General features: G+C 41.2%; 1 protein-coding gene across 2 annotated transcripts; it reads right to left on the reverse strand.

Moving 5' to 3' along the window:
* Positions 1-2,588: 2,588 nt before the first annotated feature.
* Positions 2,589-14,836, reverse strand: OGFR (opioid growth factor receptor). Of its 2 annotated transcripts, XM_073309109.2 has the most exons (9): positions 14,548-14,836; positions 12,226-12,306; positions 9,804-9,851; positions 8,694-8,756; positions 8,267-8,354; positions 6,768-6,846; positions 6,149-6,215; positions 5,626-5,774; positions 2,589-4,382 (listed from the first exon to the last, which is right to left on the reverse strand). In XM_073309109.2, exons 1-9 carry the CDS (start codon positions 14,755-14,757, stop codon positions 2,948-2,950), a joined length of 2,220 nt encoding a protein of 739 aa, XP_073165210.1. In that variant the 5' UTR covers positions 14,758-14,836; the 3' UTR covers positions 2,589-2,947. The 2 variants fall into 2 exon arrangements, with proteins under 2 accessions (XP_073165210.1, XP_073165211.1); XM_073309110.2 differs by lacking the exon at positions 12,226-12,306 and having other exon boundaries at positions 14,548-14,834.
* Between the last annotated feature and the right edge of the window lie 5 nt (positions 14,837-14,841).

The following is a 14,841-nucleotide window of genomic DNA, read 5'->3' on the forward strand; positions in this document are numbered from 1 at the left end:
GAATGGTACATTATAATAATCTAGAGCGACAGCCATAGAAAGTGGCATTTATCTAGGTATGGCTTCAGTTTCCACTATCATAAGTGAGCACCTTCCAAACACAAACATTTATCTTCACAACAACCCAGGATGGAGGAAAGCATTATCCCCATTTTACAGGTGTGGAACGGAGGCACACAGAGAAAAGCAACCTGCCCCAAAAGCCTGTGATAGTCTGGGAAATGAAGCCAGGTCTTCCTGAACCAGAAGACAATCCTTCCTTTTCCCTTCCCATGGAGCAGTAAAGATTATTATGCAGCATCAGTCAGCATCTGCATAAAAATTTTGTATACATTAATTACACACACTTATTTTGCAAGTTAAATTTACCATGCCACAAGTGAGAAGTAAAGAGATAATATTCCTGTCTTCATGGCAACTAGGAAAACTAATTTCAAGTCCATTAGAAAGAACACTTATAGAAGACAGGCATAGGTGCCAGGCTTCCTATCCTATAGACAGTTGCTTCTGGAGGATTCCTAGTTATGCACAGTTATGTTAGAGAGGACTGCTGATGCAGAAGTTGTATGCTTGGGAGAGCTGAATGAGAAAGAGAGGGGTAAAGTTTGTGTGTGTTTATAAGGAAAGGAACCATGAAAAGGAATGAATTAGGACAGATCTCACTGGATCAGCGAGACCAGAACCAAGTTTAAAATGCAGTAGATTACCCATAAAGAAGCTGCAGATCCCTCCCCATCAAGACTTTTTCAGATGTGCAACAGCCTGCAAGTTCCTCAAAACAGCCTCACAAGTGAGAACTTGGTAAAACACTCTTCTTCCTCCTCCTCTACATGTGAAAAATTAACACCCACAACTGGTTTGCATTAAAATCATAGTTTAATATACATTATACTGAGATCTCATTTAAAACTTGTTACATACATACAAGATACGCAAAGTGGGCCATGTATGAACACATCTAGTGAGAACTTTGTTACTTAAATAAAAAGACAGCTATAAAACTTTACAAAGACTTTCATAAAAAGCAATTTTTTCCCTGTGTTCTCTAAACACTGAAGGTCTTTAGTTAGTTTTACTGAATATTTAAACACAATTTGTTTTTCTTCTAGAGAAAAAGTACTTTAACAAATGGGTTTTTAAGGCCTTTACTGTGTATTACTATAAGCATATAAGCCCTGACTTCAACAAGACTACATGCATGCTTAGAGTTACACATGTGTGTAAATGCCAGGCTGGATCAGGGCATATAAGTTTTGAGCAGGCACGTCACAGATTAAATTCCAGAAGTGTTAAAGATTCTTTGCTTAACAGCTGGAGAGCGTTTTCCTCTACATGTTCTGATAGGATGGCTGACCTAACCTGCAGCAATGCTCTACAAAAACCAAATGGTATTTAAAAAACAAAAATAGAACCAGAGTTTAAGTGAACATCAAGTCCACTCTTTTCAGCAGCTGCCTTTCTTCCTTCTGCTTGGTGAAGCAGGTCCACTGCAGTAAATACCTTAATATTTTCTCCTACATATAGCATTACACTGTATGATGCTCCTTTATGCCAGCTGAATTCCGTACAAGGCTGATGTGCACATTATGAACATTAAGTGCAAGTTAGATAGTAGTAACAAGAGATATTAAACACATTAGTGCTGGTCAGTAGGTGGCAGGGGCTGACAAGAGATTATTATGATGCCTCTGGTTAAAAAAATAAAACAAAAACCCACAACAGTTTAACTCTTTCACAACTTATAGAGCTATGATCCCCGACAGTGCACATGACACGCTGCAGAACACACTTGGGACAGTCGGAGGCAGAATGCTATTGGCACAGCACTTGCCCAAACTGGAAATTAAAATCATCATGGATGAAAATCCACACTAGGGACAAGGGAAGAGTAGCCTGATGAAAAGTGCATTGACAGACCGTTAAAGGACTCACAACCAATGAAAAAAGTAGCATCTGGAAAACCATCAGGGCTCCACAGAGCAAGGAAAAGGGACTCCCAGGAGGGCAGAATTCTCTTTAAGCAATGCCTGAGTTGTATTTCCCCCCCTTTTTCTTTTAGAGACTGGTGGGTTTCCAGTCTCCCAGCAACCCTTGGAAGAAATGCATGAGTGGCTTGGACTAGGGCTAGATGGAATTAAACCCTCAACAGCCCTGCACATAGATTGGAGAAAAGCCCCGTTAAGGTTAATATTTGTCAAACATTTTGACTGCGTAGTTTAATCAATGACTCTCATATTCCAAACTAAATGCTTAAAATTAAGCTTACCCATGGAAAGGCATTTGCATTTTCCCCACACACGAAATTTCACTACCCTCACCCCTTTTGCAAGCAAATATCAGCAGAATGGGGGACCTTTGCCCTCAAGGAGCAGAAAAGCACCAGGCTTCAAGCAGAACAACCACTGCACAATCAAATTGGTGTCTCCTTACAAAACTGATTTCAACAGAGCCTCACCAAGATGAGCAACAGGGCCTCACACTGGCCTTTGCTAGGGAAATAGCAAATGTAAAAACTCCCCGTTGTTAGTGTGACAGTTTCCAAACTGCCGAAGAGGAATTACCTGGTTAAAAAAAAAAAAAAAGAAAACTAGAAACCAGTTGGTTTATTCTACAAACATCTGTATTCTATGGATTAAAATCACTTATTAAATAAGAGCTTTACTCTTTCAAAGAGAAAAGCAGCTTTGTTTTCTTCTTTAATACACATACCAAAAAAGAGGTGAAGAGGGGAAATTCTTGCACATAGTACAGCATGTCAGATACAAATGGGAACAGGAAGAGGTCAGGGGCTCTTCCCTACGTAGTTGACCAAGCAGATTTTTTCTAGTTAAGACAATCAGAGGGGAGGGGAGGGACTGAGTTAGTTCTGGATTGTTTTAAAAGAGAGACTTTTTCCATCTGCCTTTGGAGTCTGAATCGCTGTTCCATGCTCCTTGAATTCAGGACGTCACTGTCCTTCCTCCTCCCCTGGCTCTGGTGCTATCGCAATGGCTTTTCCACGCTCTGCCATTGTCTGCTGATCATTCAGTTCTGCTGAATCCTCAAAGTGATCCATTTTTTGTGCTATGTCCCTAACACTGACTTTTTCAAGACAAGATGCCACCACGCTCTGCTGAAGACCCTCTTGGCTCTGGTTCTTGTCTGGGGTTTTTGTTTCCCCTCTTGCATTGACACCGTCTGCCCTTTCTTTCTGTTCTCTGTTATCTACCTGGCTTTCACTTACCGTTAGAGCTTCATTACATTGATGCCCCTCGTTTTGTATTTCTGAATTTGCTTCACGTAGCACTGAGCCACTGCCTGCCAGAGAAGACAAGCCAGGCTCATTAGTCTCAGAACCAGGCAATGAATTCACATTTGCACCTTCAGCACCATTCTCAGTTTTAACACTAATTTCTTCCACAACCTTGTCTTCCTCACTAACTTCTCCTTTCTCAGCCCCACAGCCCCTGGCCCCTGGCTTTGTTGCCTGGACGTTGCAGGTCGTGGTGTCAGCATCCAGGCTTATTGCCACATTTACGGTACTGTTTTCTGGCATTACCTCATCAACTTTCCTTCTTTTTACAGGTGCATCAGAGGACTCAGACGCCTTTAAGTCTTCACTACTGACGTCGCCTTCTTCAGTTGTTACTTGGTCACCCTTTTCTGGCAATGCTGGATGAGTCTCCGTGGTCTCTTGGTTGATAGCAAATTCCCCGAGGTTATAAGAGATCTTCTCAATATCAGTGGGACTTTTCAATAGCCCTGTGCACTTACCAGTTAATCTGCTCATTTCAAGCTTTCTTTTCTTGCTTTCCTTTAGGCATTCACTCTCTGCTCCATGCCCCATGCCCACAAGATCCTCACTCAGAACCTTCTCTTCTAGCTGGGGAAGTGAGGGTTCTTTCTCTTCTACGTTGTCTCCTCGTTCTGCAACGTACATGGCACCACGCTTACTTTGCTCCTCTGAGGTACATTCATCAGTCATCTTGTTAGTTTTGGAGTATGCAGCATCTCCAACTTTCTCCTCCCTGTTTGGAGGATTGGTTTCATTCTTTCCCACTGCTTCTTTATCTTGGATGGATTCCCTCTCTTCCTCAGCCTTTTGGCAGTGCTGAGACTTTAAAGGAGGTTTATATTTCTGGAGTTTCTTATGAGGCCCCCATGCAAACCTATTCTGAGGTTTAAAGTGCATCCATGCATAGTGTATCAGTTCCCTTCGCTTCTGCTTGTTTCTGATGGTGAAGATGAAGTAATCCAAGGCACTTCTCTTAACGTTTGGGAGTGTTTGGTAAACAAGCGTCTCTGTTAGGAAAAACTTAACCAGGCATACTTGATAGTGTTCATACCCCATCTCTCCCAGACACTTCAAAATACGAGTTATCCGCAAATTGTTGTGACTAAACCTGAGACACAGACAGGAAAAAAAAAAAAAGAACTGAAGACAGTGAAACGGGAAAAGGACATCGTTACATGAAAGCAGTACAGTTCAGAGTCCCACCCGAACCCAGACAGGTATCTTAAAAGTAAACATGCTGAATGCTGTTAACTACAAATAAGTCTTTACTGGAATCTTTAAGGGTAGATCACGTTTAAGCCAGCCTATTTTAAAAAGCACCTACTGCTGTAATATCTAGCCTATCTGTTCTGGCTTTCAATAGCGTTATCCCATCCTTGTCTCGATGTTCCAGTTAACGCTGTAGCAGAGATTAAAGGATATCCGAATTCCAGAACAGGGGGTGGCTTCCCCACTGCCATCACTGATGTGCAGTTCAAACTACAAAGATATGTACTGGAAAAGGGATTTGATATCGCCAATCGATGTATGACAATAATACCTACAACCCTACTTTGCTTTTAAGTAACACCTTTTATCCAAGGACCTGAAAGCATTTCGCAGGCATTGAGGCAGCCTTATAAACACTGTAGGAAGCATAGGAAATTATTCTTACTTTATAGCTATGTAAATGACAGAGGTTAAGTGGCTTGTCCAAGCTCACACATAGCAAGTCATGCTCACTGCCAACAACAGAACTTGGAGTCCGAACTCCAAGTTCCCAGCTGTAACTAGGGATCTTCACTCTTCATTCCTGTGATCATTTTGTTTTCAAAACTGAACTTTAGACACTTCTCAGCATGTCTTAAAAGAAGTAATCCCTGCCGTATACTGAGCTATTGGTGAAAATTGTTCCAGTGGATTTCAGAGACTACAGCTGCTTGAGGCCTATTTCACTGAAGAGTAAACTTGGTGTGAGGCACAAACTCCAAGGCCGCAAATATCAGAGTCTCTAAGCCTGTATTACAGCCTTACGGAGACTCAGATGGACACCCACCTTTTGGTTAGTAATGCCAAAGCAGTTAACACACAATACACACGTGGCTTACAGTGGGACAGCTGTGGCCTAAGCAGTTCAAGTAATTTAAAATATGAAAGATGCTGACAGGCCTCCCAAGCTATAGTCAGAGGCGAAGCCAAAATAAGGACACCTAAACTCTTGGCTAGTTGGCTCCTAGTTCTGTGGTCAGATCACTCTACTTCTGTAACACAGAAAACCTTTGTATCTCAGTACACAATTAATTCCTTTGGTTTCATTTGATTTTTCTTTCGCAAGAGTGAGGAATAAAAGCCAAAATGTAAATGGGACTCACCGATCAAGGTTGCGAAATCTCTGACACCAGTTTTCTGCTCTTTGCACTTCTCCTGTTCCTTGATCTATCAAGTTTATTCCATAAAAACCCAGCATGAGTTTGTAAGCTCTAATGAATCTTTGCATAACTTCCTTGGATTTCTTAAAGGCCTGAAATGCACAAAAGACTCCAAATTTGCACGTATGGCAACTCAAAAAGATTTTAAACTATCTGCATCAGTTATTTAAGAGGTCTTTCAGTTATACCCAATGCTTATAAATGGCTATTGTGTAAAGAGACACATTTGGGATCTTCATTGGTTATTTCTTGCTTATATCCACAAACCTATAATTTATTTCTGAGGACATTTGAGGAGCAAAAAGATCATCAAAAGCTGCATTTAACAGTCATTGGAGCTGGCTCCATTATGGTGGGGAAGGAAATGGAGCAACCTTACAAAGTATAGGACAAAAATTTATCTAGTTGAACCCCCAATGACTTTCAAGTATAAAAGGTTTGAAATAAAAAAAAAAAAGGGTCACACCTGAATTTCTTTACATGTGAGAGGCTTTGCACGCCAGTTCATTCCACGTTCACGCAAAGGAAACAACCTGAAGGGAAAGAAGATTTGACAATTAGATAAAATAGAGATCACATTCAACCCAGCACACATGTTCCTTAAAAATATGTTAACAGAAAGGTCTCCAAGGCTGTAGATGCCAAATACAGCCCTCTTCGAGAGGACATAACGTCATGGAACACAGAAGGAGTTTAGTCTGTAACAGCCTAAATCACACTGCGAAAAGTCACTATACATACTTGTACTATTAGCAGTCTTAATTGTTTATCTGTCTGGGTATTTCTAACTTAACCATCACCACAATATCTTTGCTCAGTAGCTGGTTTCTAGACATATTGCAGCTGGGGATTGAAGACTACTGACAGAGCTGCAAGGGAAATCTTTGCCTTCAATATACCCAACCCTCTTGTTACTTTCACAGGGAAGTAACTGACTAAAATAAATCTCACAAATTTAGAACACAAGAGGGGCTCAAGGTTTTCTGAGAAGCCAGCCACAGCAGCTCTGAATCAGCGAATTCTTTGAGACAGACATCAGAAGAGAATCATTCTAAGAGACATCTCCTTTTGTAATAATTATTTACCATTGTATATAAGAATGATTTTCTTCCAGAGTCTCGTAATCCTCTTGCCAAGCTTCAAGGAGCTCATCAATAAGTAAGCCTAGGTGAAAAAAGAGTGGGAGGTCAGAGAAGAAACTGTAGCAAATTAGCATGTGTAAAGTTAACCGATTGTCCAGGAGATGGGATATAGTTACAGAAAACAGGATCTGCCTCACTGTCTCCAAAAGAGGTCAGGGTAACCTACATAAAAAGAGCACTTTCAATAAAATGACAACCTAATGTCCTTTCCAAGGGGCCCTAACAGAGTTATGTTTTGAACAGCGTAGGTTTCTGCATACACTGGAGTGCAGGCTTTAAGGAAACGCTATTCCTGAGAAAGAGTCCAATTCTGCATTTCTTTGCACAGTCAAATACCTGCATATTGACAGATTATTTTCTAACAAGCCAAGCACTGTAAAACCCAGAAAAAGTAAAAGCCAGGCTAGTGTTGTGATCTGCTATCACACAACAGATGAGGGATAGTCTCCCCAGAATGGGTCTGCCACTACTTTAGGCCTGACCTTGCAATGACTCAAGTATGTCCTACAAGATAGTGAACATCTTCAACTTCTACTAAAGACACTGAAGCTCAGCACTTTTCAAGATCAAGCCCTATGAAGGGGACAGAAGCCTTCTAGTACTGTTAGAGAGCCTCATAGTCTTGAACGAAGACCGATATCCCAGAGAGCACCATAGCTGGATCTGGAAGGACCCCAGAAAAACAGCATCCAGACTTTACAGATGCTTACGTCAGTTTAAACACTCATCTCACTTCCTAGTTTAAGATCAGTGATGGAATGTTACCTTTTCCTTTCGGATAGCAGCTCTCGTCATTTCACTTTTGCATATGCCTTAAGTGAAGGCCCCTTGGAGTGAAAATTCAGCACACAGGGAATGGGCATGAGGGAGAGCTGGATGGCTAAACACTCATCTAGAGAGCTGAACGTTCACACCCACAGCTCAGCAACAGATTCTCATCCAAAGCTGTGAAGTTAGCACGAGTGTGGGTCTAAAGGCATTAATGTGCTGCAGTGGGAAAGTGCCAAGCGGAAAACATTTTTAACTGGGTTGCCAGAACGGCAAATATACTAAACTACTACAGAGGGGCCCCACCAGGTATTCTGCCTGCCCCAATCAGTTAATCTTTTAAAAAGCAAAGAGCCTTTCAAACTGCAGTTACAAACCGAAAACTTTGAAGTGAATTAGGGTGAAGAACTACTACACATGCCACAGAGCGAAGGAAAGGAAAGAACAATGAGCCAGCAATCGGCCGCATTCTGCAATTTGAACGGGAAACCCTGATTTACAGGTATTTGTGCATCCTGTAGCTAAGACAGCACAGGGCAGAGCTCTGGCAGACTGAACACAGGACTGGGAATCAGGAGAGCTGGATTCTATTCCTTCCACTCACTCACCAGGACACCTTGCAAGCTCACGTGCATTACAACTGCACATACAGGAGGTCCAGGTCAGATACGTACCGTGAGGCAAAAAGTGAATTTCGTTTTTGTAAAAACTTAAATTCCACATCTCCTCCTCTTCAGGATCAGGTTCCCTTTCTTTCAAACCCTTCAGAAGAGAGGCAAATTAACAAGCAGCAATGAATTAAAACACGTACATAATGATCTTCTCCATAGTTCTTAACTGTTGGTAGTAAGGCTACTAAGTCTGAGACCAGCAGTTGGGAGCTAACAGCTCGTTTCTGAGCCAGCAGGATGTAGTGAGTACATACCAGTACCCACTACATTGGTTAGGAGAAGCGAATTACTTTATCATTATTTTAATATTCCTCATCAATCTACCAACTTAAGGGTGATCAAATGACATCAACCAAGCGCCCCTTGCGTCTAGCATGAAAAGAGAAAAAAAACATGGAAGACAGGAAGTTCATAAATCTCCAGCCTGTACCGGATAACAATGCCTGTATCTCTGCATATCTTTTGCGGCTGTCCAGTTGCGTCCAGTCGAGAACTGAAGGGAAGAGGAAAGAGACAAATCAGAGATCCAGAAAAAAGCTTCCCAACAGAAAACGCTGTCTTGCCATGTTCCTTCTTGAAGAGTTGGTGACTAATGATGCTGTAAATGCTGTTCTGACTAACGTGAGAAAGTCTGGCTAACCTCAGCCTCTCCTGCAAATATTTCCCCTTGCCCCCCATTAATATCATCCACAACGTTCTGAATTCTCATCTCCCCTGGCAGACCAGCTGAGGAGACACTTATGCTTCAGCACCCATTCTATTATTCTGATTGTTTCATTGCATCCCTGAAGGTACCTTCAGGCTAAGACAGCTTGACGTCATCTCCTTTATTAACTCAGCTTTTCCTTCCTTCCCGGCCTAATTAACCAGGGTCAGATGGTTTGATTGTATGAACTTCTGCAGAGTATGTATTTGTCTTTTACCCTCGGGACTGGAATCTTCCTACCTGCCCTCGGGAGAGAAGTGATCAAACCCCACAAATCTTACCCTTGGACAGTAGGAAGGACAATGCTAACTGGAACGAGGCCCAAATATCGATTATCTTAGTCTTCGCTAAGATAAAAGGTGCGGGGTTTCTTAAAGACACGTTAGAGTCTGGTCTATACTAAGACTTTAAAAGGTATGTTGTATTTTTCCCACATTAGATGGTCAAGGAAGCCCTACATAATAAAAAACAAATTTCCTTGTTAATGTTAAGTTTTTAAAAGGCATAAGATCACTTAAAAAAAAAAGACACCTTTTATTGTAGCCTAGACAGGGTCCACAATTGAAGTCCAGAACTCATCTCTGCACATTTTCCAGGAGCAAAAGGGATACTTAGACCCAACTGCAAAATATTTAGGTGGTCACTCCCTTAGATTAATACTAAACTGAACTCTTCCACAGCTTAGAGTGGAAGAGAAGAAGCTGTGCATCTAGCAAGCAGCAATGCTGGTTTATGTAAGATAACATAGCCAGGAGTGAAGTGAGTTTTTTAAATATATTCCCCATCACCATCACCTATATCTTTCCAAACAGGCAAACATTGTTTTAATCCTACCTCAAAACCTCTATAACCAATTGATGAGGCAGCTGGTCTTCTTTGCTCCTAAACAAAATAAAATAATACTTTAACAAGAGACTTAGGGCGACATTATTGAAATCAAACTTCAGTTATATTTTAAAAGAAAAATACCGTTCACTCATCATCAAGAACTAAGACACCCCAATAACGTTTTACTTCTTTCAAGTCAGTCACTTCAGTGACAAGTTCTATTAGTTATGAAGTTACGTTGTTTATACTTCACATCAGTATTAAAAAACCCACTGACAGTTGCCACCTGATTCTTTTCTCCGTTAAACTGATGCAAAATCAGGAGCAAATCTGCTAAAGTCAATGAAATTATACCCTGGGGTAAAGCAGCTCAAGTGAAAGGAGAATCAGACCCTAGAAGTCTAAGACGTGTTTATGAATTTAATAGTGTTTAGACAGAAATCACTGGCTAAAGCTTCACTTTCTCCTTGCCAGCATCACATGGAAGTGGGAGTTAGGAGAGTGACATTAAATAACTGACTTTAAAAAAAAAGGGGGGCAAATTATCCTTTATTTTTTAAACGTGGATTGTGTTTATACAAACCTCATTGACAGAACTGCCATTAAAATATGCAAGAAGCAGAAAGACGCAGATAGGACTCATGCAGGGTGCTGGGCACTCTGGCCGCAATCCATCAAGACACTTCAGCACATGGTCTAACCTTAAGTGCCTGGAAAGTCCCACTGATTTCAACCAGACTACTTGTGCAGAAAGGGCCTGATCCAAAGATTTCTGAAGTTAATGGGAATCTTTCCATCAGCTTCAACAGATTTGGGACCAGGCCTCAAAGTGGGTGGGTGAGATTCTGTGGCCTGCATTGTGCAGGCGATCAGACTAGAAGATCATAATGGTCCCTTCTGACCTTAATATCTATGAACCTATGCTTGGCTGGATCTGGCCCCTGGTGCTCAGCACTTTCAAGAAGCACAAACTCCCAATTTTTTTTGTAACTATCTGACCATTATAATTTCCTCCTTCTGTCTGGGAAACAGAGACTTTCCTGCGAATAGTTAAATATTGATCAGCGTCCATTACATTATTTAGGGGGAATAAGATTATGTATCAAATGGTTTGTAGTCAAGAGATTTCTCTGTCCAGTCTCATTGATTTTTAATAATAAAAACACTTAGTATCTATCTTCCAGGTGTTGTACACACTTCTGTCTTAGACACCTTTGGAGGAAGGGTTTCCCACAGAATAAAGACATAAATAATTAAAAAAAAAAATCTTGAACATTTACACAGACTTCCCCATAATGCAACGAAAAGGGGGCTAAATAAATATTTAAAATAAACAGATTGCAAATTAGATAAGCATTATTCCCATTTTACAGGCGATGAAACTGACAGACAAGTGAAGGGACTTGTCCAAGGCCAGTCAATGGAAGGACCAGGATAAGAACTCAAATTCCTGATGCTCACTCCAACTGGCCATCCTGGATAGCCAATACCAAGGTCTTAAGCCATGTAATGATATATTGACTTATATACATACAATGATTTGGGTTTCATTTGTTTTTAAATCCTGTGAAGTTTTAATCTGAAGCATAAGTGGTTTTGCATATTGCAAGAGGCTCTGTTAGGAAGAGAAATGTGCATTTAGCTAGGGAGGTCAGTACAGTTGTTTCTTAGGATATAAACAGAGATCGGGATTTCGCCCTATGAAATCCATCTACAATCTTGACTATATGATGTTCGAAATCCAGGAGTGAAATCCTGACTCCTCTGAGGTCAATAGGAATTTTGCTATTGATTTCACTGGGACCAGGATTTCACCCCAACTGTCTTATTTGCGTTTCAGACTCTTCTGCTATTAAGCTATTTTTGGCATGTGTGTCCATCCAGCATCCCAACCCATTACACTATTGCATGAAGTGTGTGAGAAAAGTAGAGAACAAAGCTGGAGGAGGGTAGAGTGATGTGAACAAGAGCTAGCAACCAGTGGCAAGAAAGAAAGGAAGGTGCAGATAACCGCAAGACTCGTGTAAAGAGAATGTGGCCAGCATTCTAGGAAGAGTAGCCTAAGCAAACAGAGGTTTCATCCTCACAAAATTATTTGAGGATGGGACAATGCAAGGTCAGTTTTGTTGTTAGAGAGGGAAGTTGGTGCAACGGAACACGAAGCCTGCTACTCTACAGTAAAATAAGCAGGTGTTTAAAAAATTAGAACAAAACCCAAGATTTTTATTACAAAAAAAATGCATATTGTTTTATAGGGGAAGATAAATGTGATAAAAATTATCTGAAAACATGTCCACGGCTATTTCCAGTTATGAACAAACAGCGTTTTTATAATGATGTACAAAAGACATATGCGATTTAGGATTTGGTTGCAGCCCATTGTTCGAAAGTACTTATTTAAAATAAAATTAAAAAAAAAATCTCTAACCTGGGCATCTGAAAGATTAAGATGTGAAAGAACTTTCCTCAAAAACATATAGGTCGTCCTGAATAAACAATACCATCTAGACTGAAGAGAAAGGAATCTAAGTTAGTTTAATAGGAGCAAAAATAGGTACTTGTTTTGCAAACTGATCAGAGCTCTTTGCAGTTGTAGATGTGTGTAATATATGAATGGTGAGAAAACTGGTTTCTTTTTTGTATAAGAGTTCTCCCACTCTCCTCAAAGACTATTGCAGACTTTACTTGAGAGCGATGGGAATACATTTATAAAGGAAGAGTTAACATTTTTAGAAGCAGGGTGCTGATGTTTTGGGGGTAAGAAGCCTCAACGTCCCTTTAAAGCAGGCCTTGAAAAATCCATTCATTGGTGCTGAAAACTGGTTGTCTTTGCCTCCGCTTCCATTTAAACTATATACACTGTACAGCACCAGTTCGGCAAAGTTCTTCCACAAGGACACCCTTATCTCTGCACATGGCATTTCATGAAATACTACCGGCACTTGAGACTTAAAGTCCTGGAACCAGATTCTGCAAATGGATCTGCACAAGCAGAATCTCAGTGAAGACAACAGAACTCCATTGTGCTGCTGGGGTAGGCATGGGCAGATTCATTTACAGGATCTATATCTTAGTTTTGTTTGCAAACTTATTACTAAGTCTGTGCCCTTGAAGAATCAAGCATTATTTTGTGCTTTAAAATCAACATCAAAAAGCTGTTTTACTGAACAGCCCCAATGAGCTTCTACACATAATTTAAAAATATAACCTCCCTTAAAAAAAAAGTGAATAACTAAGATGTGCAGCCTCCTAACCTTAAAATTGCATTGTCCTGAGTCACCAAAGTGAAACTGAACCCAAGGATTAGTTTCCTTTTCCCCAAGATAGGAGGAGTTAGATTAAAAAAAAACAAACTAATGAGCTTTAAAGATTTTCTCTTTCATAAAAGAAAGACAAAAGCAAAACAAAAGATCTGTTTAAGTAGTATTCTGGGATTGTTATTAACACTCACTGATGAGGACAGTGAGAAACTTTACAAGAGACTTAAAGTACGGAGTTATCCAACACTAACATTTTACAGCATCAGAGTTAAATAATCACATTTTGCAGCCCCGTAAGGATTTTTTAAAGTGTTGTATGCCATTCACAGGTGGTCTTTTTCAGGTTCACTGCAGAACCATATCGCCGCTTCTTTAAGTAGCTTTGTGAAAACCTAGTAAATTTTATTTCATTCTTAAAAGAGAAGAAACATTGCTTGACGGTACTTGATAATCTTAAGAGTAACGTCCCTTAGGGATACCAATAAAAGGTCACCCCCCAAAAAAAGAAACTGGCTGGAGCATTTACATCAACAGAAGATTCTCAGTGTCAACAATTCTGAGCTATGATGTTAAAAAACAGAATTCATCATCATAGACTCAGGAAAGTGGAGTCAACTGAGTCTACAAGATGGAAAGTTGATTTATAACAAAATTATCCTGCTTACCCGGAATGCTGGGAAAGATATTCAGAAACAGCATGTGGCAATTTCATGAAGCTTTAGTGGAACATAAAACCACAGATGTTTATTTTAATTTTTCCATTGAGCTGTAACCCCACCAGCACACCCCTGCCCCGAATACCCACCTATTGCAAAATGCATTAGCAGTGAGCTTGTGTCCCCTTTCTTTGAGGCATCTGGAAATATGGTTCATTAAGATCATGGCAAAATAATATGCTAGTGATCCCATGAGGAGGGGGACATGGAACTCTCTGAAGCTACTTCAAGCTGCTCCTGTCCCTAGTTGCAAACACAGGAACTCGGCAGAAGAGGCTCCAAGACACTGTGGATCAGTTACCCATGTAACAACTTGTGTGTGACATTACACCGTGTGGAAGCTGTAGCTTTCGAAGCAGCAGAATAAATTATGCAACCTCAGATCGTAACACATTTAACAAACAGTAATGCAAAGTCGAAGAAAACTACTTAGCTGAAGAAAAACGTTTGCCTTGCAGTAGGGAGTTGGTGGAGATTTTGAAGTCAGACCATAGCTTGCTTAAAAGTGTGCGTGTGTAGTGGGGGGGAGGGGGAGAGATTATTTACCACTAACCTTTCAGGGCCAGGAGAAAGGCAGTTTGGAAGGAGAGGCAAATTAATATTTCTCCCCCACGTACACAGATCTTATACTGAGGGGCTCTCCCCTAACCCCAACTCCCCCGAGCACGCTGGAAGAATAACACCTCTCCCACCGCCCTGCCGAAATAACCCCCAGCCTCCCTACCAGGTCTCCCCACCTCTTTCACATACAGAAAGCCCAGTCAGAGGAGTCACCTGTACGCCGCTGGCCTGGTGGGAGACTCTCAACAACCCTGGCAAGGACTCCTCTTCCTCTCTGTCGGCTCGGGCCTCCTGCGGCTCCTTCCCCTCTTCTTCTTCTTCTTCCTCCTCCTCCTCGCTTTCCCAGGTGGAGTCGTACTCCCAGGAGCACCACTCTTTCTTCTCGCCATCCTCCAGCCCCCCGAACCTCATCCACGCCGCCATCAGGGCCCCCGGCTGACAGGAAAGGAAACCGAAAGAGGCGCTGCGTTAGCAGCTGGGAGGGGCAGGCTACAAAGCCAGCCACGT

Source organism: Lepidochelys kempii, chromosome 13 (assembly GCF_965140285.1).
Source record: "Lepidochelys kempii isolate rLepKem1 chromosome 13, rLepKem1.hap1, whole genome shotgun sequence".
NCBI classification, from domain to species: Eukaryota; Metazoa; Chordata; order Testudines; family Cheloniidae; genus Lepidochelys; species Lepidochelys kempii.